We start from the raw sequence: 24,387 nt of genomic DNA on the forward strand, positions 1-24,387 counted from the left end.
ACTATTGTATATTTATCATTGGACATAGTGAGTATTTTTCAAGATGTCACTTGCTCTATTGGAACTGACCACTGGAACTTCAAAGACAATTCACTTTCTCCAATCTCCTGCCTTTTTGCTGTAATTTTCTGCATGGATGCCTTAAAGAGTATACCTGGTATATTGTAGAAAGTGCTTATGTTTCAGGGAGAACAGTTTGAATCTCCTCCTTCTTTAGAAATGTGATTGAGTAGACAACACTAGTGGAACAGAACTGCTTGTTGCTGTGTTGAATGGAACTTGAGTTGAGCAACTTCACAGAAAAAAAGGGCCTGTAGTGTAGCCAGGCGTTTGCTCTAAATAACACTTTGCTTTGTCTCTAGAATTGTTGAATAACAGGTTTATTCTGGCCTTGTGTTAAGCTGCTAATTGTTCTGCTTTTTTCATCTACAGGTTGTGACTGTTTCTCTTCTGTCATTTGTGTGGAAAGTGCCACACACACTCCAGAACAACAACGGCTTTTGCTTGCATATTCCAGTGTTTCTTTTGTCAGCGAGTTCAGCAAAGTTGTAATTCTTCAAGTGCCAGCCCTGAGCTGAGTGAGGAGCCACCTGCAGAGATGGTAAAAATGACAAAATCAAAAACGTTCCAGGCTTACCTGCCAAACTGTCATCGGACCTACAGCTGTATCCACTGCAGAGCCCATCTGGCCAATCATGATGAGTTGATCTCCAAGGCAAGTGGTTTGTTTAGAGGCCTCTTGAATTATTTCTTAACCAAAATGGTTATCACTGTATCACTGCTCCCAATAGATAAGGGATGCAAATTGATGCATACTTTAGAGTATCTTCCCTAGGTTCATTCTTGGGTCATACATGTTGTGTACTGAGGACTGGGTATATTCTGGAAACTTTTGAATGTGGCATGAAGGCTGGTCTAATACATTCCCCATGCTAACAACCTCTGTCTACTGTCAGGTAGGTAGTATTTGTGAGCTGTCACATCTGAAAAGTCTGCTGGGAAAACTGTCTGAAGAAAACATGGATCTCTAGGGAGGAAAATGATTCTGGGCATGGTTATTCCAGAACAAAGATGACTTTTGACTCTGACTGAAAGTCACAACTGGCTGTTTCCAGAATGTTCCACTGCTATTATGGAATCTGCAAACACACTTATTTCTGCTGTATACCAGTTCCTAAGGAATAGGATTAGTAAGAGATGTTCAAAATAGTCAGACTGTCTAAATTTAAGCTTAGAGGATATGTGGATCCTTGAAACAGGATGGGCCTGTCCTTCTTACCTGTTACTGGAAGAAACCAAGATTTGTGATGTATGAAATACATGGGAGAACTTGAAGTTTGGGATAAATACTTGACAGACTGGTTCATTCTTTGCTTCAAATAAGCTTTTGATGGATTTGCTCTTAATGTTCCTGGAGAAATCGCTTCAGTTGCTTTTCAAACCTCTTAATACAAATCGCTTTCTATATAACTTTTTTTCCTATAAAATTTTTATTGGCAAAGCCTTTATAACTAACTTTTCCCTTGCTCCTGCCTGTTGCTGTGTTCAGCAGCACTAAGGTGATGCTGCGCTTCGGTGCTGAAGAGATGGGGGGGTTGAGAATGCTGCAACTCCTGAATTGAGGTTTTCTTTGGGTGAAGAGAAAGTATACCTGCTTGCTTATCCCTCAGAGGGTTATCAGGAAATAATGAGTTTTCCCATGCAGTTTTTCTTGTGTTACTAATCTTTTTGATCTTTGTTTAGACCTCAAGACAACTTTTTGATTCAAATATTAAAATTGGTGACAGTTCCTGGCAGTGTTACTTATTGCTTACATCTGCTCTGCCTTTAGTCTCTTGCCCTAAACAGTTCTCTCCCTCAACTTGTTACATGTATTGAGATGTGGAACTGCAAATGTGACATGTTAAATGTGGAACAGTGAGCTGGCTACATATATAAACTGCTGTGAAGAAATCACTTTACTTGTATTAATTTGAAAGAAGTTCCTTACTTTCTTTATAGCGGTTGATCTTGTTTTGTTTTAAGGCCAAGAGAAATAGTCAAATAGCAATATGAATGCGTTTGAATTTTGTTTTTGTGTTGATTTCAGAACTTGAGTATAAAGGGTCTTTTTGGTGACACTGGATTCTAAGTGAAAAGCAATAATAGCTTCATTATTCACTACATGTTCTGGGCCAAATACCAGTGGGAGGGGTTAATCTTTTTTGAACTTCAGGTTGTAGATGCCTACAGGTAAGAATGAAGCTTTGCTAGCTCTGTCTCTTGAAATGTATAAATTAATCAAGAAAATGCAATCCAAGCACACATGCTTAATAGGAGACTCTTCTTTTAGTGGACTTAAGTTTTTGCATGTCAACTAAACTGTCACTGTTACTACATGAGCCAGTTGTTCAAGGTCTTGGGAGTTTTGGTCAGCAGAATATTTTTGAATATGTTCTTAAGCAAATCATGTGTTTGTATTACAGTTTCATAAATAATTTCAAACATTATTTGAAATTTGGAGATGTTCAAGGCCAGGTTGGATGAGGCTTTGAGCAACGTGATTGAGTGCAACGTGTCCCTGCCCATGGCAGAGGGTTGGAACGAGATGATCTTTAAGGTCCTTTCCAACCCAAACCATTCTACAATTGAAAAAATAAAACTTTCAATTCAGAAAAATATTAACTCATAACTTCAGAAAAAATACTTAAAATAACCTGAAGTGTAGCAAGTTCATTCCATACAATCTAAAGGTAACTAAAACTGAGCAGTTCCTGTGCTGTTTTGGTTTTATTGATGGAGCACAGAATTGGACTTCTCAACCTGATTTTTCTTTCCCCCACCTTACTTTGAGGACCCAGTTAAAAGCTAAGCTCTGGGTAACACTTAATACGATTTTTGGTTGCAGATTGTCTGACTTTTTCCAAATGCTTACTACACAGTATCACTCCAGAATCTTAGTGCTACAAGTACTCTTCAGCAGATAAAGGCAAGCAGTATCTGGTACCTAGCTGTAACGGCTTCGTTTGGGTGTTCTCCCTTCCCTTGCCCTGCATTTCCTGGATGCAATGCTTTCTTCTTCTGTGCGGTCAGGGAAAAAGAGCCAAAATACATGGTGCACTCTTAATTAAAAGGAGCTACAATTAGCTTTCTAACATGCTTTGAGGTATAAGCATTTGTTACACCTGACACTATAGTGTTTCCAACTTCAAGATGAAAAGATTAGCTATGCTGTGAAATGAGCGGTGTTTCTCTTAAATGTTCATCTGTCATGGAAAAGCAAAGAGTGCTGCACATTGCTGTCAATCATCCCTTTGATTCCAGTCCTCAGAATACCAGACTTCAATACAGATTTGCAGCTCTTCTGCTTTTGAGAGCTGTTGATGCCAATTGTGTGACAAGGATGGCAGCGTACACGAATCACCTTTTCATTTTCATTCTGTTCTGTTTGAGCAGCAGGATCTCTTTCTTGCCTTAGAATTAATCATCAAGCTCTCTTTTCTTGTGCCTTTGATGATAAAATGGCAACCAAGAGTCTTGGCAATGGCTTAGAAGAATGGAGACTAATAAGACAGTGTAAAAATGTGCTACTTGCCCAAGTGAATTTATTGTTATCTGTAGTTTTAGTTTCTGCAACTATGAAAAGACTCAACATGTTGCCTGGTGTTGAAATCCACTTGGATGTTAGTGATTAGAGTGTACATTTCTAGATATTTTTGCTCTAATTTTTTTGTCTGGGTGTAGGGAGGAACTTGGGGAAAGGGGAGGAATGGGAAGAAGGCTAGTTGAGAATAGGAGTTCCAAACTAGGAGGTAATCAGTAGTAGAGATGTTGACAAACATTAATCTCTACAGCTGAACACATGCGCACATGTATGAACAGTTGCTGTAATTTATAAGCCCAGTCATCTTAATTTTAATTGAAATAAGTATATTTTGAAGTGGTGTTAGGCACCTTTTAGGCACTACTGATTTGCATTAAGTCTTCAACTGCTGGATTTTCTGTTTCTTTGGTGAGAACTTCAAAATAAATGTTAAAGATTTTAAAAAATATTTTATTTGGAGTATACCAGTCTTTACTACATTGGGGGGCATTCAGAGGACAGGGGAAGAACCTGCAGCTTTTTTATTTCTTTAAAGAAGCAAATGGATATTTTTAGAATCATATCTTACTATGACCACAGCCACAGAAGAGAATTAACCCCTCTCAGCAAGCAACCATAGGCCTTAATAAAGAGCAAGGCAAAATATTGATGCCATATGAGGCACTTGTTGGATTTAAAATATTCAAATGATATATAAAAAGTGATCAAACAGTATATGTTAATACTAATAATTTTTTAAATTGTTGGGATTTTTAAAATTGACATAATTGAGTTTTGAGGGAAAACTTTTGCAAGACTCTTTGAAGTCCATGGGAGGTTGCCACTTGCTTGGCCTGTACAAAATGTTGTATGTATGCTGGTCTTAAAGCAATTCTAAAATAAGTTTTGTGAAAGGCTTAACTGAAAGCTTTCTTCTGATTTGTTTGTAAATGGTAGAAAATGTGCAGTGATTATTAGCAGTAGTGTTTTTTTAGATGGCAGTTGTTGCTTTGAAGAGCCTAAGTTCGAAAGCACTTGAGAATGACTTGTACCTGCTAAGTTCCAGTAATTATTTAGAATTCAGTCAAGGTCCAACAAATTACAAAGAATACAAATACCTAATAGAAATTTTGGAACCTAGTGGATATATTGCAAAGGATAATGCTTTGTTACTCAAGGTTGACCTGCTTGAAAGATAGTTGAGTCGTCTTACGATGTGCCTTAGTGCTGGGGATGGAAGAAATTTTCAATGACTTTGTATAGATACCTGTATAAATACTGTCACTTTCTTCCATCTGATTCATTGCAAAGCATATCTGGCCAGAGGGGGGTAAAAGTCATGTGAAGTCACAGACAAGACTAGATGTGTCAATATTTTCAAGAACAAGTTCTGCATAAAGGTATATGTATGTAACTGTCATTGACTTCACTGGGAAATCCTTGCATCTTATGGGTAGAAGAACAATCCTGGTGGTTAAATTTAGTTCTCCAAGGCATTCAGTATGTCTGCTGTTACATAGAATGAATGGCATAGGCTGGAAGGGACCTTAGAGATCATCTAATATTATTGATGACAAATAAGTCTTCAGCTTAAATAGATTCCAAAACATTTTTAGCCTTGCTTAGCAATCTGTTTTTGTCTTCCTCTGTTTAACTGATGAGTTCAAGAGGAGTTTTTAAGTGTTCATTGTCTTTAAGTAAATATGCTGTTCTTAGCTTGATTCAATTTGATAATCCCCCTTTGCTTATGATGTAAGAAGTACTTGGAAAGATAGTTGGGCCTGTTGTATGCTTGAATGCTGTTTTTGTGCCCTGTTGAAAAAATTGAGAATGGGCCTAATTTCATAAATATTCCGGTGATATTTTTTTTCTCTGAGAGGCTTCTAGTTTTTTGGGTTCTGTGTTTTTTTTCTCTTGGGGGAAGAATCTAGTTTTTTGGAGGAGAATAGATTTGAAGGCTTAAAGGAGCTAGAAAGTGTGCAAGGGAAGTTTTCTGCTCTATGGGTGCTTTGGCATAATTATTTCTGAAATATATTTAAGATGTTGTATAACTCAAGATAACTTGTCCTGCCTGACAAAGTCTTTGCTTTGGAAATATTATTTGCTAGATCATCAGGTGTGCAGTTTTTGCAGTGGAATTTTTTAAGGCTATTCTCTACACACTGAAGTTGATAACTTGCTTTATTAAAATCAGTAAATAATTGAATGAAAATGTACTTTCAAAACTTTTTTAATACTTATCATGGAGTCATCTCGAACTTGCCTAGTAAGCAGTTGAGCAACATTATCTCTAGTGGTCTGCAGTATTGAGGAGCTGGCTCTGAGAGAAATACCAAATGGAACAAATTTTTTCCCTGATCACTTGTCTGTAGCTTATGTTGAATTCAGTTATCTGAATTGTGCAAATCTTCAAGTGAACAGGATATCTTTACAATCTCTGCATCTTACAGAGAAGATAATTTCAGACATCAGAGCGCTTCTATGCTTTTGGTTTACCTTAAGAGTACTGTTTTCTGAATTAATCAGTAATATTTCTTTCAGTTGCATATTTGTTCAGAATACTTATTCAGGTTGATCCGTCTTAGCTTGTGAAGTGATCTCTAGCAAATGAAAGGAGGCTCAAGAAAATGAAACAAAAACCCCAAACCCCTATGGACTTTTCATTGCCATTCTTCAAAATTTTCTTTGCATGTTATGAGTAGCTTTCAAGCTGTGCTTAAGGACGATATTGTTAATGCCATTCTGACTTGCTTATAATAATACCTGCCATACCCTTAATACATGCTAAGATGGCAGTTTTCTCTGATGTTTTCTGTGGAGCATGATCTGTAGCCACACAATCTAATCTCATCTGTGGGGAATAATTAATTATGTAAGCTTTTCAGTAGCTTCCCTTCCCCGACCCCTGCCCTTAGGTATGCCTTAGGGCAGTAAATACATGTTCTGCTTAACTGATACTTCCTTTTCTCCTGGGTAAAACAGCTCATCCTGATGTTAGATGTAATGATGGTTCTAACTTAGAAGCACAGATCATATCTAATGCTGCAGGTATGTGCTAGTGTATAAGTGAAACATTTACACAGTTTCTTTACTGCAAAATGTATTGATGAGAGTTCTGTCAGATGACTTAAGATCATTATACTGAACGGGTGTTGCAGTCAACCTTGCTATGGTTCCTAAGCACGGCTAAACAGTTTTGCTTACACATAGTCTAGATACTTTCAGCTATGCTGAAACAAGAAAGTTACAGATCTTGTAGATCTTCCTGTAGGAATGGACAGCTAGTCAAAGATGTGGATTTTCTAGGGACTGCATTAACTCACAAACTGTTACTCACTGCTGTATTATTAATTGAGGGCCATGAAAAAAGCAGACTTAAAGCAAGTTTGTTTTAACTGTGAATATTAGTTGAACTGATAAATTTCCCGTCCTCTAAGTAAAAATCCTGGTTGAGGTGAGTCATTATTGATGACAGTTGGTCACACTTGCCACTATCTTCTAATACCGCTGTACTGAATAAGATACATATTTCAGATTCGGAATTATGACAGTCTTAATAGAATATTCTGTTTTAGTTACGATATATGTATAGTGCTAGCAGTCTTTGAAGTGAACAAGTGCTGAACAAATCTTGCAAACTACAAGTTTGCTTTTGCATAGATGTTTATCCTGTAGAAGAGCTTGTCTGGAGACTGATTTGAACAGTTATGCCTGTTAGTCCTTGACACTGCCATTTAAAATATTATCTTTTCATTTCCTTTGAGGAGTTAACACACAAGGCGTTTAACCTGTCAGTATCTTAACATTCCTATCAGTGTAACTGAATCATACAGTGTAGAGTGTGAGAAACTTAGTGCTGGTAAAAACAAATGTTTGTTCAGTATTATTTTCTTTTCTGGTTATGCAAAGTTCTCTGTTTATAGCCTAGCTACAAGTTTAGCAAGCAGTTCAAGTGCCAAAATGAGTTGTCCTCTTTTGACTCCTAGTAATAGGATGGATCAGGAAGTAGAGCTCTGATAATAAATCTTTCTTCTACCTAATCAATATTTTGTGGTCAAGAGAATGCATATGACAGATGTCTACTTATCTGTGTTGTTTGAATACATTTTTTTTGAAAAAGAAATTTTCTCAGCTATTTATGTGAGCTATGACTGCCAAGCTCTGACAAATTAAGAAATTAATAAGAAAAACTAAAAGGTATGGGAATTTAAAAATTGATATATTCACAGTGCTTTTACTTCAGTCACTGTATAAGAGTTTCCCCATGGATGTATTGCAGGCCATTAAATGCTCAATGACACATTGATGTTGTGGTTGGGCAGTGATTTTATAGGAAAGTCTTGAGTTGCCTAGATCCAAGTTCTGTATTCCAGAACACAGTAACACAGGCTGCCACAAGTTGCTTTGCTATCGAGTTACCTGTGAGTGATGTAAACAGGGAGGAACTAGCTGCTCTCAAAGAAACAATTGCTTGATGGCATGTAAATACAATATTTAGCCTCTACACCTGTATGTAGGTAAGGAAAATAGTGTCACATGAGTCAGCCAAACTCTGCTAACAGGAAGCTAGAGAAGGTGGGAATGGAGGAGCCTTTCACAGTGGAATGTTTATGAACAGATTTTCTTCCTAAAACCACTATCCCAGAGGAAGGTGCTGTTTTGCATTGTTTCTCCCTCCACTGCACCCTGATAATCCTGAAAATTAGAAGGTAATGAGGGTGGCCATTTCTGACGGGAGGGGGGAGAAACCTAGGAGAGTGCAGCATATTTAGGGCAACAAAGCAAAGGGTGCAAGAAAAGAAAAGTGATCTTTAAGAATACATCAGGAAAAAGAACAACTAAAGCAGTACTTTCCAACCTGCTGTTTTTATTTCATTTGGCTGGAGATTTTTTCAGCTTATGAAACAAGAGAGGGGAAGAGCTTCTTTTTCTGCTATTCCTGGCATCCTTTTACTACCCTCTGCTTAATTTTGAGAATGCAGGGTCAAAAGAGGGCTTTTATTGGGTGATATTAAGTCAAGACTAAACATAAACTTGGCAGAAATAATTGCATAATGTAGTTGAAGTCTCCTGACTGTTGATTTGCTCTGAAGTCTTTTTTCTTTCCCAGCTAGCTGGAGAACTTCAAGTATGGGATATAATTAGTTTAAAAAGTGATTGTGTAGGACCAGACAAAAAACCACATTAGTCTGTATGTGATTGGCATGTGTAATTAATTATATGTAAATAGAGAAACTAGCATGTGATTGATATAATAGGAGAGAGTATTTCTTGGTGCAGTTCGAAAAAGGATTTGTGAGTTCTAATTCACAACATAAAGTTTTTAAAGCAAGAAAAAACAGCTGCAATTTTTTAAATGCAAGGATTTTTACAGTAGCTTAACCAAAAATAATGATGATCATGGCTTTGAAAGTTATTTTTCTTAGTTTTGGGTACATAGAACAAGGAAGTTCTAGTTTAAGTTTACTTCTTCATGAATAAGAGGACCTTTAAAGTTTCCTTTGCTTTTTCTTAAATCTTGGGGTTGCACAACTGCAGTTGTCTAAACAAGTAGTTGGCTCAGGCTAGTTACTCATTTTTGAGTATATACATGAGCTTTTGAGGGTATATACATGAGTAGTTTTTGTTTTCATCTACAATAAGTATTCTTTGCGTTGTTACTGATTGTGAGACACTGGCTCTAATTTAGAGAGTGCTGCTTATTCTGTAGAAACTACAGACTGTAGGTTCTGTACCATTCTGCCAGTTTTGTCATGCATGTTGTGGATGATGTTTTTGGTGGGGATGTTTTTGTCTATTTTAAAGGTAGGTGTAAGTAAGGATTGCTGTCTGGTTGGGCTGTTCAGACTCTGTACTCAGTCTCTCCTTTCAGGGTCAGTCCTACCTGAAGTTTTAGCTTTCATTGTATTGCATAGCCTATCTCTTTCTCCTTGTGTTCTGAAAAATAACACTTGCACTTCTGGCTAATGGAGAGAGTACTTTTTTTTGTCTTGGCTATAGATGAAGAAATATGTTCTGTCAAAAATCTCCATTTAATAAATATTTCAAATAGTTGCTGAAATAATACTAAAGTTAACGTTGTGAAGCAGAACTTCTCATCTTAAGGTGAGGTTTTAGGGGTAGGTGAGGGCTGTATGTAATGACACTGCCACCATTGCTATTTACAGTAGTCAGCAGTCTTTTATTGTTCTTTATTGCAATATATAATCTTGTTACTGTTGATCAAAAAGTGTTAATTGTGATACTTTTACATCTTTTTTGCAAATTGTTCTGAGTAAGTAGTTAGTAATTAAGATGCAACAGTTATTGGTGTTGTGTTGCTAATCATTAGATGGCAAAAATATCTATTTTGGTGTCAAGTGACTTCTAATTACATAGTTAAATACCTGTGAGAAGAAGAATCCATTGCAGAAAGGTTCCTTCTGCCTATGGTTCCAGGTCTAACATTACTAAAACAATTCAAAAATAGTCAAGGTGAGATTTTTTTTTCCTTCCAAAAACTTTTCATGTTGATCTAATGTAGATTTCAGAGAAGTAAGTGTTAGATCTTCAGTGCTAGAATGGCGAGGATTCTTAAAAACTTTTGTACTTTCTCTTCAGCATGGATAAAATTGTTAATTTTCTTTGAAAGTACATTAGGGAAGGGAAATTCTGAAAAGAAAAAACTAAGGCAGTTTAGGGATTTTTTTTTTTTTTTTAAATGGAATTTAAATAGAAGAGAGGAAAAACCCCTCCATTTCAGTGTGATCCTGTTTGAATGGGAAATAATGGCTATGTCTAATTATCAAGTAATTCAATACAGAAGGAACAAATCAACAGATGAAAGCAGTGATGTGTCTTACATAGGTTTTGAATGTTTTACCTATGGCTGGATCTAGTCTGCTCACAAGTTTTGCCAGGATGTTTGTAGCTCAAGGCTGTCTGATCATAGGTTCAGACCTTTATCTTCGTTAGCGTTTGTAGAGTGCGCAGTAGAAGAACAGGAAGAACGAAGATGTAGTTCACAGGCACTGAAACAGCTCTGCAAGCCAAACCAGCTCCCAGTAAGTGTGGCTGATGAAGGGTTTTACTTCAAAACTGTGCTACTGCTCTGAACTAAAACATTAATTTAGATCCAGCCAAGGAAGTTTAGCAGTCATCTCTTGTCAATAGTCTATCGGGAATGTGAGAGATTTGAAAGCATATGGCTGTGCTTGGGCATTTGATGCTAACAGTTGTTTTAATAAAATAAAGCCGAGCTTATAAACTGATCAGATGCATTTCCTGACTACAATATGCTGGTTTTATGGTTGGTCTAGAGTGTCACTGGTCTTACATCAAATGATGCAATGAAACGGAAATAAAATATCTTTTGGGTGCAGTGGGAGAGGACAGAGGAGATGGAAGTAATTCCGTTTGAGTTAAAAGCAGATTTTAATTAGTATGAAGGATGTCTAGGAAAATTAGAATTGATGTCTTGCAGAGGGATAGGAAAAAGTATGATTTGTTTGCATTATGGATGTTGTATTTTGAACAGTAATACTTAAAACTGTTGCTAAAAATCTAATATGAGTGAAAACTTTGCTGACCAGGCTTTCCTGTGAAAAGAATTGGTATAAACTTCTAAGTTAAAGTAATTCATTTGAAATAATTTATATCTGTATTATGTTTATATGCTTACTAACACAGTGTTGTGGAACTTTTTTTTTTTGTTTGGTGGCGTTTTTTTGTAGGTTTTAACAAGTGCAATTTTTTTTTAATGCAGTCCTTCCAGGGAAGCCAGGGACGAGCCTACCTCTTTAATTCTGTGTAAGTATGTTGTTATGGTTATGCACAGTACCTACAGGGTGTAATATTTTTGGTATACTTTGTAAGTGGAAAACTGTAGGAATTAGTGGAATTAGTGTAGCTGCACTTTAGTTTTACTCTTAACATTGGCTTTACTCACCAGCAATAGTTACCACAGAGCTATTGAGCTGATTGCTAAGTATCCCCATGCATATATTAACTTATCTTATATTTTAAGTAACTCTGCTAATAGCTGAAAGTTTAGGGGAAGGTGTTAATGTGAAATTCCTTTTGTGTATGTAATTGTCACTGTCTGGAGTAAGAATTGCCATTCTGAGATATTCCAGAAATCAAAAGATACTGTGTGACTATAAATTTGCTTTAGACAACTCTATGACAGTCTAAAGAAGAGTTTTCCAGTGTGATAGATACATTTATAGGTTAATGTTCCAGTAAAGCTGGTGCATCTTAAATGACCTTGAGTATTGCAAATGTGCTAGAGGCAAAAGGTCTCTGTGATCTTATCAAGCCTAATATTTGCAATTTTAGGCATGTCCTACCCATGATATGAGGCTCTTTTTGAATTTGCTAATGGATGTATTTTAAGTTTCTATTATGCAGGATTGAATTTTTGTCTTTATTTTTCAGCAGTTTATTGTGTTGCAGCATTTTGGAAAACAGAAATGCAGTTAAGTGTCTTAGTCTATTTTAGACCAGGATAATGCAACTATAACTGCAAAGAACTTGATTGCAGATCCTTGATATTCTTTTTATATGTACTCGTTCAGTGGTGTCTTGGGACTTCTAGTATAACTGTAGTAGTAAAAATCTGGTAATACAATGGCAAAAATGACAAAATTTTGCTTTTGTATAACATTGTCTAAAAACTTTGTTTAGTCTTACCTGATGTTTTCTGCATAGACTTTTATTTATTAAAAGACTAGCTTGATGCTGTACTTTGTGGGATGTTTTGTTTTTACGTTGCTGTTTGTTCGTCATAGCTTAGTCTGCTGATCTGTAGCAAAGAAATGTTTGAGACTTTTTCCTTGCTGCTATTTTGGAGTTGATTCTAAGTTCTACTGTTGGTGCTGATTTGCTGGTACAGACTTCCATTATAGAGGTCTCAAATTGTTTTTGAAGTAAAACCTGAAACATAGAGGTGTCCAGTTACTCTTAGTGTTCTGTTCTCTGAAAGCTTAACTGTTTAGCCTGTCTTTGTTGATGGAAGTAAGTGGGCATCATCAACAGTTTGCTGTTTAGATGAGCCACTTGGGGAAAAAACAAACTAACAAAACAAAACAAACAAAAACACGAAAAACCCAACAAAAAACAAACCCCCTTTTTCTTCCTGTCCTTCAGCTCAGTATAACAGAGGAAATTACTTTTACAGCATTGAATGTTTAGGCTTTTTTTAAAACTATTTTTTATCCTCTGGAGAAAAGGTGAGTAACAGGTGAAAAAAGAAATGCTCTCATGCAGTTAATGTTGAGAAATTTCTTTTTTTTTTTCCCAGGGTAAATGTGGGCTGTGGTCCAGCAGAGGAGCGAGTTCTTTTGACAGGTTTACATGCTGTAGCAGATATCTATTGTGAAAACTGTAAAACCACTCTTGGATGGAAATACGTAAGCAATATACTTAAGTCTTCAATAAATGTTTATATGTTGAAGCATAGATATTTGAGTAGACCATTGAGTTTGAGTAGCACCTATACTGATAGTTCAGGTGAGTTAGCTCTGGTGCTTTTGTGTATATCAGACTGTAATGTAGCTTTGCTTCCTTACATCTGCTGGAATGTTGTAGTAGATAATAACTTTATTCTGGACTGCAAAGCAAGCATGAGCTATAGGTGCTATTATAGCTATCTACTAGCTCTGTAATATCTTTTTGCAAGATTACCAACCACATAAGCTAAACTGGATGAAAGAAACTGTCAAAGTGAGTCTTTAGTTTCTTGGATTGCAAAAGTTGGTTCATACAGCAAAAACATGAATTATGATAAAAGGTACTGAGTGTGTTTACACTGCTTACAACTAATGTGAACTTCATTCTATTGTTTGAAGAGTTCTCTGCACTTGCGCAGTTACCTGTAGTGCTTGCAGCTGTGTTGCAAGTTTGATGTTTTGAAAATGTTTGGTTCTGGTGTTGCGTGTAGGATTTTTGTTGATTTCAGTATAGCTTCAGATTTTATAGCATTCCCTCTGAACGTAGGGGAGAGCTTTCGAAGGTTCCCATTCCCTCTTTTCATTGCTCCTAGGAATAAGGAAACTGAACACGCGTTTACTAATCCTCACTTAAAAAAGCGTTAAAATTCCCTAAGCAGTAAGAGAACATGGAAGTTCTGAAGCAAGGATCTGCTGATTCTGCTTATGAGAAGTTTACTCCTATTTCCCTCTCAACCCTCTTCATCCCCTCTTTCCTCCTTTCTGCCCATGATTTGGTGTAACTGACATGAGGTGTTAATTGGAATGTCTCCTGCTTTGTATTTTTAATGCAAGTTTGATGTTTAAAATACTTAATTTCCCAGCTTAATTCAGTGTCTTGATTTTTCTTCTTTCCAGGAACATGCTTTTGAGAGCAGTCAGAAGTACAAAGAAGGAAAATTTATCATTGAACTTGCCCACATGATAAAAGACAATGGCTGGGAGTGAATCATAACTTTTTTCCTTCTGTTTGGACTATATTCTGTGGAACATATTTTACAAAGACTAACGCAAAATAAAGGAAGAGTTTGGCTAGAGTGGCCCTGAGAATATCACTGAACTCTGAAACCTCACAAATGAGTAGTGTAGTGTAAGTGGCTATTTCAGGCCATGTTTGCCTTTTCTCCTTGTGTAAGTTCCCTCTTTTTGTACGTGTATTATTGTGTGAACAGTTGTTTTGGAACATTTTGGATGACCTTTTTCTAAACTCTCTCAAACTAGAGAAACAGTTCACTAATTGAAAATGGATTTTACTGGTTAGCATCTATCTCTGACCTATGCCTTTAATGCTACCTTCTGCTGTGCATGCTTCTTGCCTAAACACCCACACTCCAGTCCTGTAGAAATTCTATATCTGAGCAGTCCGAAAGAATGTATGGGATGGGGTGCTTTTTTATATGTAGCAATTTCTGATGTGTTTGGCAGTGAAGAGGATGCAGTATTGTAGTTATTAATTTCTTTTTTAAATTTGAGTGTACCACAACCTGTGTACATCTTGTAGGTGAATTGGTTAAAGGTACAGTGCTCGCTTTAAAAAAATATTTCAATTGCACTGACTGAAGTTAGCAGGTCTCAAGCTGTTAGGAAAAGTTATGCTAGAAGTTTGGTATCTTAATGGAATACCTTAAAAGGATTTTAAATCAATAATGCTATAGAATATGTTCATTTAAGACCAGTATATTCCCTAAGGAGTTTGCTGGATAAGAAATTTATAAAACTATAGCTAGCAAGATTAAAAAGGCAGAAATATATGCATCTTCTATTTTGGAAAAAAAAATTAGTCAGTGTATTAAAAGTTTTGGTACCGTACCTTTGTCAGTAATGGGGACTTGTGCATCAGTAAAGTTTTATGGCTGGTTCCATGTAACTGTATAGTCCTAATGCACTGATCAAAGAGGTTGATATTGAGGAAGCTTGTTGAAGTAGTCTGCTTCTGCTACATTTGAACAAAAATATTTATTTTTGTGGAAAATGGCCAGAGCCTATGACATAAGAATTAATATAGTACCTGTAGAAAAAGGAGGGGTAAGAAGAGGGAAGGGAAGTTTGACTCAGTGTTTCATAAAATAAAATAACAAGATAGTTTTTAAAACTTGGGGGTGGGGAAAGGGTTTTTTGGTTTGCTGGCTAAATCATCCCCAAGTACCTTTTTATAATAAAAATTTATATGAAACTCACCTTCTCTTTTGTTCTCACACTGTTTCTTAAATGGAATGAGTTAATGAGAGAAACTTCTGGAAAGTGTATGCACAATATTAGCTGTTGGTATCTGTGCATGCAAATTCTGAGCAACTACAAAAGAAATGCTCTTCATAAAAATTTGCTAACTTTTACTTTCAATAAACAGTCTCTGAGGACCTTTTGTATTTTAATCCTTTTAATGCTTGAGGACAAAATGCTTGGAAAAATTCTTTAACACTACATAAGTACTATAACTGAACAATATGGAAGCCTTGCAATGCAAAATCATTTTCTCTCAATAACAATTCTAATATGGCACCTGCAAAATTTAGTCATTGGTGCTGTTGCTGCTGTCACGTTTTTGGGAATCTCTGATAGGCTTTCTGAACTCTGCTGCACTTTAGAAATTTTGTCATACATGAAAAATTATGCCAATGGGTAGGGGCAATACAAGTCTTTAAAACCAGCTTTCCAGTGTCTTTGTGGAGAGAAAGAGAAGAGAGTTCACCCATGTGTACGCATTCTGTGTGATGCAGGCTGGCTAAACTGCATTCAAGATGTTTTAGTGAACTATACCTATGAATTAAAAATGTAAGAATTAGAGAAGTAGTTAAAGCTGTTTAGTTTCAGTCCAGAGACCTGAGGTGGTACAGTTGTGTTCAGCCTGGATTTTGTGGCTTACACATTACTAGTTCATGTCCATATCATCAAAGCTTCAAAGTCTCCTTTCTAACAGTGTCATTGATGCAAGATGGGCTTTGGTGTTGCCTGTCCCTTGATCTTTTTGACCTGGAATTCTTGGGATTTTGTTTTCCTCCATTGTAATGTGTGTTGCTGACAAAGAAGGCACTAAAACTTTTATCAGCAAAAAGTTTGTGTTGGCTTCAAAGTCCAGTTGCAATGTTGATACTTGTGAACATGTTTATGTGAAGTTTGTGTATCTTTGGGCTTTTATTTCCTGGCTGCAGATTTGTTGAAGCAGTACACTGGACTGAAGACAAAAGTAATGGTTGCTTTTCAGTAGAGAGTTGAAATTCAAGAAAATAAGTATTAATGATTTTTCTCTCTAAAATCGGGGGTTTGGCTATCTCTTGTTGTAAGTTAATGCTGTCTATAACACAGTCTGACTCTTACTTAGAAATTCAACCTCTTTCTTCAGTGCATTATTTATATTTCAAACTGGACATTTTCACCAAAACCTTAATTAACTTTGATGCCAAAGGTTGGGATTTCATCAAGTGCTTAGCACGTAGAGCTTCAGACTGCTGGCATAAAGAGTTAATGTTCTATATGTGATGTTTATGGCTTTTAAGAGAACCAAACAAAGCAATATTCTTTTTGGTCTTTTAGGAGTGGACACTTAAGAGTAAAGAGTAGAGTTAGTAGAGAATTGCTATTTCATGCTGCCATGTAACAATTCTTGAGGCTCATTCTATTGAGGGAATATGTGAATTTTCTTCCTGTGTTGCTTGGCAGTGTCAATGATTATTTGCTCCCCTTGTAAAGATGTAGAGAGTTCTTGTTATTGGTTTTGGTGAAAGTAGAATCCAGATAGCAATGGCTGATGTGAAGAGGTCAGTCTGGTCACTGAACCCTCCAGCAGTCATTTGAAAGAAAAATAAGCTTACTTGAAAAAAAAAAAATTTTACTAAAGCATTTTCCCTCTAACCAATTTTTGTAATATATTAAAGATTATATTTAAAGTTTGTATGTGTTTGCTCTGGGCAAGTTTACTTCCCCTCCAACTTGAGCACTTTTGTTACTTGTACTGGTTATTTTTATTGTTGGTCTTAACATTTATTTTGTATTTTGTTTTTTATAAACTGTAACAAAAAGCTTTTGTGAACCTTTGTTTCTTGCTGGCTCTTTCTTGGACCAAATGAACTGACTATGAGCTGGCTTAGAAGAAATGTTCATTGGGATGCATAGGAATTTGCTAGCAAAAATGTACATGTATTGAAAGATTTTTTTTCTCTGAACCTCTAAAGCCACACCTGTCCTAAAGTAATTAATCATAATTTGATGTGACTTTAGTAATCTGACCACACGTTCTCTGTCTAGGTCCAAAATAACAATGGTGTTCTAGAACTGAGTCTGCCTCCAAACACTAGAGTTATTCTTTGGCTGGTCACTAAGTACCTTTTTGAATAATAAAAGGCAATGCTGCCATCTAAAAATTTTGTTAAGTTGCAAACTTGCTGTGAAGTAAGCTGCAGAATTTGGTGAGAGATTGCTGACGCATCAGCCTAGCCACTCTTGCTGTATGCTTTTAGCAGTCTCTTAATGTCAATTTTATCTGCCAGTAAAAAGGGCCAGAATATGAATTTCCCTTGTTCATTGTGAGCTATACAGTGACAAACTGCATTAATGAAGTCTGTTATAATTCCATCCTAATTTCCCACCAGCAAGCCCTAGTATTAATGGCCAGTCTGAGTGGTGTGCCTTGCATGCTTTTGCAATCCATGGTAGAGGAGGGGGAATACAGTGTTTGAAATTTCTTTAAATTGAAATCTGGCCTCAGAGGTTCTGACAAGTAGTCATCACTGTGCCCGTAACCAAACGGTCATCCGTATTTCTTATTGGTGTACCAAGCCAGTGCAAGAGTTCATGAATGCTGTGTACCATTTTTGGTGGACTTACACTTCCCTCTGAGTAATGCTCGTAGAGCTTGTTCTGCACGCTCATCTCAGCAGTCAGATTGCAACGGTAGTGACCTACAGTCTCTCAGACCAAGTTTTGAACATCTCCATTCTTTGATAATGACGATGAGTGGAAGAAGCCGTCAAATTATTGTTAAACTTTTTGGACACACTATTGTACTTCATTGAGACTCATGTTAAGCCAAACCAGCAGTTATAAACACTGCAAAAGGAACAGAAGTTTCAGAGGTTTCTTTTAAAAGGACTGTTACAAATGGTTTAAGGCCTAAAGCATGAGTCATAAATGGCAGTTGAGTTGTGCCTCATTGTTTCTTAAACTCTTTACAATGCTTTCTTTTACAGGTGACATGGCTGTGTTGCTGTTTTGTCCTAGCAATACTGTACATCATTTGTTGTTTCACTATATTGTATCTACTTGAGGTATCACAATAAAAGCTTTCAGTTGTTTTGTTGAGTTACGTGTTGGTTTTGTGCTGTCTTTTCTTGCTAATTAAATTCTCATGCTTTATTCTTTGATAAGGCCAGAGAGAAAAGCCAGTCCTCTTAGTTGCTCTTAAAAAAAAAAAAAGTCTAAATGTGGATTGAATCTGGTTTTATGTGGTTTTAAGACTGCTACTAAACATTTGGGTGTTTTATTTCACCAGCTTTTCCAAATACATATATAGAAAGTTGTCTTGCTACTTTTGGAGCTTTTACCCATTTTGAGCGAATCATGGAACCTCTGCAAAGTGCTTTCAAAAAGAGTCAGTCTGTGCACACCCCACAGCTAACTTTCAGAGAAACTGTAGGAAGTGTCAGTGTGCTTTCTGTTGCATTATCTTGGTCCTCCGTAGACCAGAGGAGCACTCTGAGCACAGGCACTCAATCTGTTACTTCTGTGTTGGGAGGAACTTGTGTAGTTCCTCTAATCAGATTAACAGTCTTCTCACGTGTTTGTGGAGTTTGTCTCCACTGTGAGTTGGTAACAAGGATGTGATGAACATTGGTCTTTTCCATCCAATAGCCCAGGTCATAGTGGGCTTCATATTTATTCCACCTCTATTTGCAGGAGGCAGTGTGCTGTGTGTGTTAACTGAAGGGCTCCCACCAACTTCCAGATACGAACTTTTCCTTAAAGACCATGTCAGGACATCACCAGCTGTCTGTAGCAGCAGGCATTACAGTGCCTCTTGGTTTCTCCAATGGAAAATCTCTCTGCAAAACAGCAAGTTTGGCTAAGAAGGAATGACTAAGTAGAAGGGAGATGATTTCTGTGATAAGCTGGCTACTTTTCTACTGTAGCCCCAGTATGTGGTTTGCCCCTTTACAGTGGGAGGGAAAACATGGCTCATGTTCAACTTGACATTCTCTGTAATCCCCAGGTCCTTTTACTCTCTGATGGTTTAGTAAATTGTTAGGCCAAGCAAAAGCAATGTTTTCTCCTGAAGACTAATCTGAAGATGGTCATGTCAATCTTAATGGTTGTGATTACAAGAGCAAAGGTAAACTGGAACCTTGTGAAAGGCTTTATATTTGAAAGACTTCATATTATTAATTTGGAAGACTTCAACCAATACCTCAGTTTAAACAACCCCCTCAAAAAGCTGTTTACTGATAGTAGAAATATCCTTCAAAATTTCTTAATTGTAGCAAGGGACTATTGCAATGATTTAATTTACTTTTCTATATAATAACAGGTTTAGGATGATCCTTAATCACATTAAACTATGTGAAATAAATAATTTTCAAGGAAATGTTTCACATCAGACTTGTTTGCTTATATAAGATGTAGGTATGTGTGCTAGGTAATACTAAAGTGTTAATGAAATTTTCCTGGAAATTCTAACTCCAAGGTAGGCTAAATTATCATTGTGATAATTTTGATTATTTTTAACATGATAAATCAGTAGGGTACATAGAATTTAGATACACAACGTAAGTTGTTTGCATTTGAACACTTTGAAGTAGCAAAATTGGTAGCAAGGACTCATGTAGGAGTTTGGGTTTTATTTGGTTTAGTTGAATGTTCAATTACTGAACATTGGCAACAGTGCATCAAATATGACCCCTTTGGACTGCCTGAGGCTGGGAGTGAAGTCGTTCAGTGCAGGCTTATTCAGTGTCTCTTCAATAATCCATCATTTCATCTCATAAAGGAATGGGGATGCTCTACACAGGAGATGAAACATAATATTTTCATCTTGAGAAAAATGGAAGATAGCTTGCTACCCTTTCATTCAGGTGCTTATAAGCTGTCATCTCAGACTCCTTTTTTTCTTTTTAACCTTTTCTTGGCTTTACTATCTTAGGGCATGAAAAAAGGATGTTTCCTGATCTGAAAAAAGTTTTAAGGAGAAAAATGACATTTTGTGAGAGGTGTATGGTATTCATTGAATGAAAACCTAATTTTTGACATAATCAAAGTAGTAAAGATTCGAATAACACAGAAGTCTCTTTCATATCCAAGATGTTCATTGTAACATCCCTTTAAATTTTGGTGTAGCAAAGGGACTGTAAAAATGCCAACTGTCAGCAATTGGATTACCAGAAAAATTTTGAAAATGTGAACTCCAGTGTTGAGTGTTGCTAGCTGGAAAACACCTGGAGGATCCCTGACTCCCAGGTAGACAGAGATGGGCAGATGCCTCATCTAAAAGTTGGTAACCTTCCATTAGATATCTCCTTGCCCCTGTTAAGTGTAAATGACAGCGGTCTCAGTTGAGGGTTCTCCCCCCCGCAGGAAATGCTGTAGCTGTAAGGTTAAGCTCTAGAGGGACAGCAGTAGGTCTGTGTTTACAAAATCCAGTTAGCATAAACAGGAAAACAGTCACGGCTAAAGTTTAATCTCTGAAAAGGGTTCCAAGTAGGTTACTTTGTCCATGTGAGTTTTTTTTTTTTTTTTTTCCATTTTGTCTCTTCCTCTGCACCCTCCCTTTGGCTCTTCCCGGGATGGGTTCAATGCTCAGAGCGGAGCGCAGCACCTGCGCTGCCACTCACACCTCTGTCAAGCAAAGCAGCTGTGGATTAACTGAGGCTGGACAAAGTAATTCTTTGGCTGTGAAGCAGCTCTGCTGAGCCATGGAATTGATGAGCATTAACTGTTTCTTCTCTAGGAAAGGCTGAGCTCATCTGAGGCTTTGGCTCGCTCATTTCCGCGGTGTTACTGAATAAGACTCGAGCTGAGGTCACTCACTGTAGAGCTGAGGTGCACTCTGATTGTGGTAGCAGTTTAGTCTATGCTCGAGTTATGTACAAACTGATTGCCCGAAGATTTTACTTTGTAAAGATCACTCTAGAAAGCAGACAATAGATTTTTCAGTATTTAATGAAATAATGGGCAGTGGGTTGTATGGTCAGGTTTCTGTATTTTGGTAGTACAGCTTAACTCCCCTTCTTGCTCCAGTAGACTTTAGAGGTTTCTAGCTCAAAGCGAAGGCAATGGCAGGATCAAACTAGCCCTTTGTTCAAACTGGCATTTGCATCCTGACATTAAAATATATACATGTATGCAAATTCTATCACAGCATGGAACATCATGGCTTGCCCTTGACCTGCAAGAAGGGGTGTGAATGTTATTTTATCTTCAGAAAACCTTTATGGCATAATTAACAATGTTCATCTGCTTTATTTTACACCTGATGAAAGTTGAGTTAGTTTTACAAAATCATTTATGAGCAAAAGCCTCCAGTTTGGGACCTGGAGCTGATGACAGTGCAGCACTGGTGTATGGGTGTCTGAAAAAATGTTCTTGCTCTTACGTTTCAAGTGTTGTAGAATTAAAACTTCAGTGAATTCAACAGCAGCCTGATTGCTACTGATTTTGCTAACCTTTCTATTCTGTGCGTATCTGTACAAAATGTATGTCAAAGCTGGTAGCCTTGTACCTTGTTGCATAAGTCAGACTGTTAAGGTCCTATGAGATTACAACCAGTAGCATCTTTGAGTTTGGTTACATCTGTTTCGGATCATGCGTTGGATTTCTTGAAGTTTCTTTGTCCCTAGAAGCGAGAGCTCACCTGCACAGGCACCTTCAGTCCCTGTATGTTCAGGTTGAAAGCTCATTGTGTTGGTAAGAGAACAGAGAAGGTATGTTACTGACTGTGGCAAAAGTCTTTGATTTTTTGAGCTTTGGATTGAGTGGCGTTAATAGCTGTGTTTGAATTGTGATTCAAGTTATTTGTCCATTTAAAAGTGAAATCAAATAAGCTTTTATTCTGCTGGAAAGGTTATTTAAAATGCTTTGATACTGAGTCATGTAAAACCACTCTCACAGAAGTGCAACACTAAAAATGAAAAAACTCCAAACCTCAATTGCAGGAGCTCTGTGCAAACGAACTTTTTTCCTAAACCTCCTTTAGAAGCCCACTAGAAATCAGGGATGTCTTGACAGAGAGCAGGGCTGCCAAGGGCGAGGGGAGCTGCTTGTGCAATTGGGCCCGGGGTGGGGTATTGCTACATCTGGGAGCTGGGTTGCAGATGTAAAACACGTGCTTTTGAGGGCTGGGGGGTGCTTTCCAAAACAAATACAAATAGTTTCTCTGCCATGCGCAGGAGAAACTTGCTGATGTTATCACAGTGAACCTTCGATCTGTTGGTCTGGCGCTGCTGTACACTGTGAACCCATTTTGAGAGGCACGTGCTGAGTGCCATAAACCCAGGGCTCGAAAGGTATGTAGGGCACTAGGACAGGAGGGCTGCGTACCGAGCACTGCTGGGCTGGGAGGGCGGCTCAGCCTCCTAGAAAAAAAGCTGAATCTGTAAAAGAGAAGTCTCCTACTGCCTGCCCCGCAGAAAAAGTGCAAGCGCAAATCAACGGGAAAGCAATATAGTGACAATTATGAAATATAGTGACAATTCGGGTCCCCCAAAAGCTATCCATCTCCATGCCTTGTGTTAAAGGGCAAATGAAGCTGCTTTTCATGCGCCCTGCGGAGAAGGACGTGCCCCGACACTGCTCACTGGCTGAACTCCGTGCGCTGGGCGGTGAGGCCGTGCCTGCCGCAGCACAGCTCACCGTGGTGGCAGGGCACCACCTGAAGCCAGGCTGGGCTGGGACATCCACAGCTCTCCAAACAGCTGCTCTTTGGGGCAAGAGGCTGTTTCTGGCCATAATTTCCTTATAGGCCTGAATTAATCATCTGTTTCCCACTCATGGTCAAATGAGCCCTGTTGCTCCGGATGGCACGCTTCACCTCGTTACCTACCATAACTGATAAGACTAAATCTGCTTCTGCTTGTCTGCTTACATTATCTTCCCTCCCTTCCTCTTCTATCTTCCTCCTTCCTCAATTCCCCACTTTTTTTTTATGATACCTGTAACAGTCCAAAGTCTGCAGCACTTCACTTTTTGTTGTTCCACTTCTATCCCGTCCAGAATGCAATACCCCAGGGGCAGCATTAACGACTCATGGCCATACACTGATATTTCATGATGTTTGATTCCCTGTTGGACGGTCGGTGAGTGTTGGAGGGAACCACTGTGCTTCCACCCTGCTTGGCTGGCCCCTTCCCCGGTGCTGGGGAGGGCACGGCCAGTCCTCAGGCCTCGAGGGCAGAGGACAATCCGTGTCACTTTGCTGCTAACATATCGCTGCTTTACTGATTAAACTCCTGCAGCAAGTTTGAGGCCTAAATGCTGTTTCTCTGTCATGATAATCAACAGAAAATGAGCATGTATGAACTGCAGCCTCGTAGCCCTCCAGCGACACCGTGCCGTATCGCCTCTGCTCCTCCCGTTCCCTGGCTGACAAAGCCAATGGATTTTGCTTTAGCAGCAATTTTTTCCCCTTTTTCCTTCTCTTCTATAATGAAAAGTTTCTCACCACATAGAGGCTGGAGACAAAAATTAATGCCCTTTAATATACTCATAGTATACAAAACCAAAAGGTTTCTCACGTCATTCTTTCAATGTTTACTAAAATAGAGACTTTGCTCTGGCAGACCTCTCCTTCACCAGCCAAAACTCACGCTGAAGGTTAACAGCTCCCGAAGTTAATGATTATCTTTCCTTGTTTGCTCAGTGTTTTGCAGTTAAAACACGTAAATACGACTCCCCCGTGTAATTGCTGTGGTCAGCCAGCGATGAGCACTGCAGAAAACATAAACACGTCTATAAGCAGAGAGAAATTGCACTCCCTTGCGCGGCCTCCCCAGGCTCCCAGGAGTGTCCACGCGCCCGGAAAACAGCCGGCGCAGGATGGAACTGTCCCGCCTGGGCTGGTGATTACAGGCTATGAAAACCCCCTCTCAAAATAGCAGTTTCTAATCTCTCCTGAGGCTGTTAATCAGGTTTCTAATCCAGCAAAGCCATCCGTACTGTAACATGCTGCGATTCCCGCGCCTTTATTAGAAACCCCTCTCGGTTACAGCATTTGCTGGGTCAGGGACTAATGGCAATGCTGCCCGGGCAGAAATAGCTGCGAAACGAGTATTCTGTGAGAAGGATCTGAGATAGTGGTTGAGGCCATGACCTGGCTGCACCTCACCTGTAAGACCTGAGCGTTACCAAAGGCTCGTCTGCCTGGAAACACAGCACACC

At 38.1% G+C, this 24,387-nt stretch overlaps 1 protein-coding gene across 1 annotated transcript; it reads left to right on the forward strand.

Annotated features, from left to right (window-relative positions):
* The first annotated feature begins 554 nt into the window (after positions 1–554).
* On the forward strand, positions 555–18,306 carry YPEL1 (yippee like 1). Its single transcript, XM_009979519.2, has 4 exons — positions 555–715; positions 11,307–11,350; positions 12,843–12,951; positions 13,888–18,306. The coding sequence occupies exons 1-4, from the start codon at positions 599–601 to the stop codon at positions 13,975–13,977; spliced, it is 360 nt and encodes a 119-aa protein (XP_009977821.1). The 5' UTR covers positions 555–598; the 3' UTR covers positions 13,978–18,306.
* The last annotated feature ends 6,081 nt before the right edge of the window (positions 18,307–24,387 follow it).

Source organism: Tauraco erythrolophus, chromosome 19 (genome assembly GCF_009769465.1).
Source record: "Tauraco erythrolophus isolate bTauEry1 chromosome 19, bTauEry1.pri, whole genome shotgun sequence".
Lineage (NCBI taxonomy): Eukaryota > Metazoa > Chordata > Aves > Musophagiformes > Musophagidae > Tauraco > Tauraco erythrolophus.

What these genes read in the sequence shown, in the direction of transcription:
- YPEL1 (XM_009979519.2), top strand. Translation starts at nt 599, where the DNA reads ATGGTAAAAATGACAAAATCAAAAACGTTCCAGGCTTACCTGCCAAAC. An exon ending in GCCTACCTCTTTAATTCTGT is followed by an intron (nt 11,351 to 12,842) that starts GTAAGTATGTTG and finishes TTTTTTTCCCAG; the next exon opens with GGTAAATGTGGGCTGTGGTC. An exon ending in CCACTCTTGGATGGAAATAC is followed by an intron (nt 12,952 to 13,887) that starts GTAAGCAATATA and finishes TCTTCTTTCCAG; the next exon opens with GAACATGCTTTTGAGAGCAG.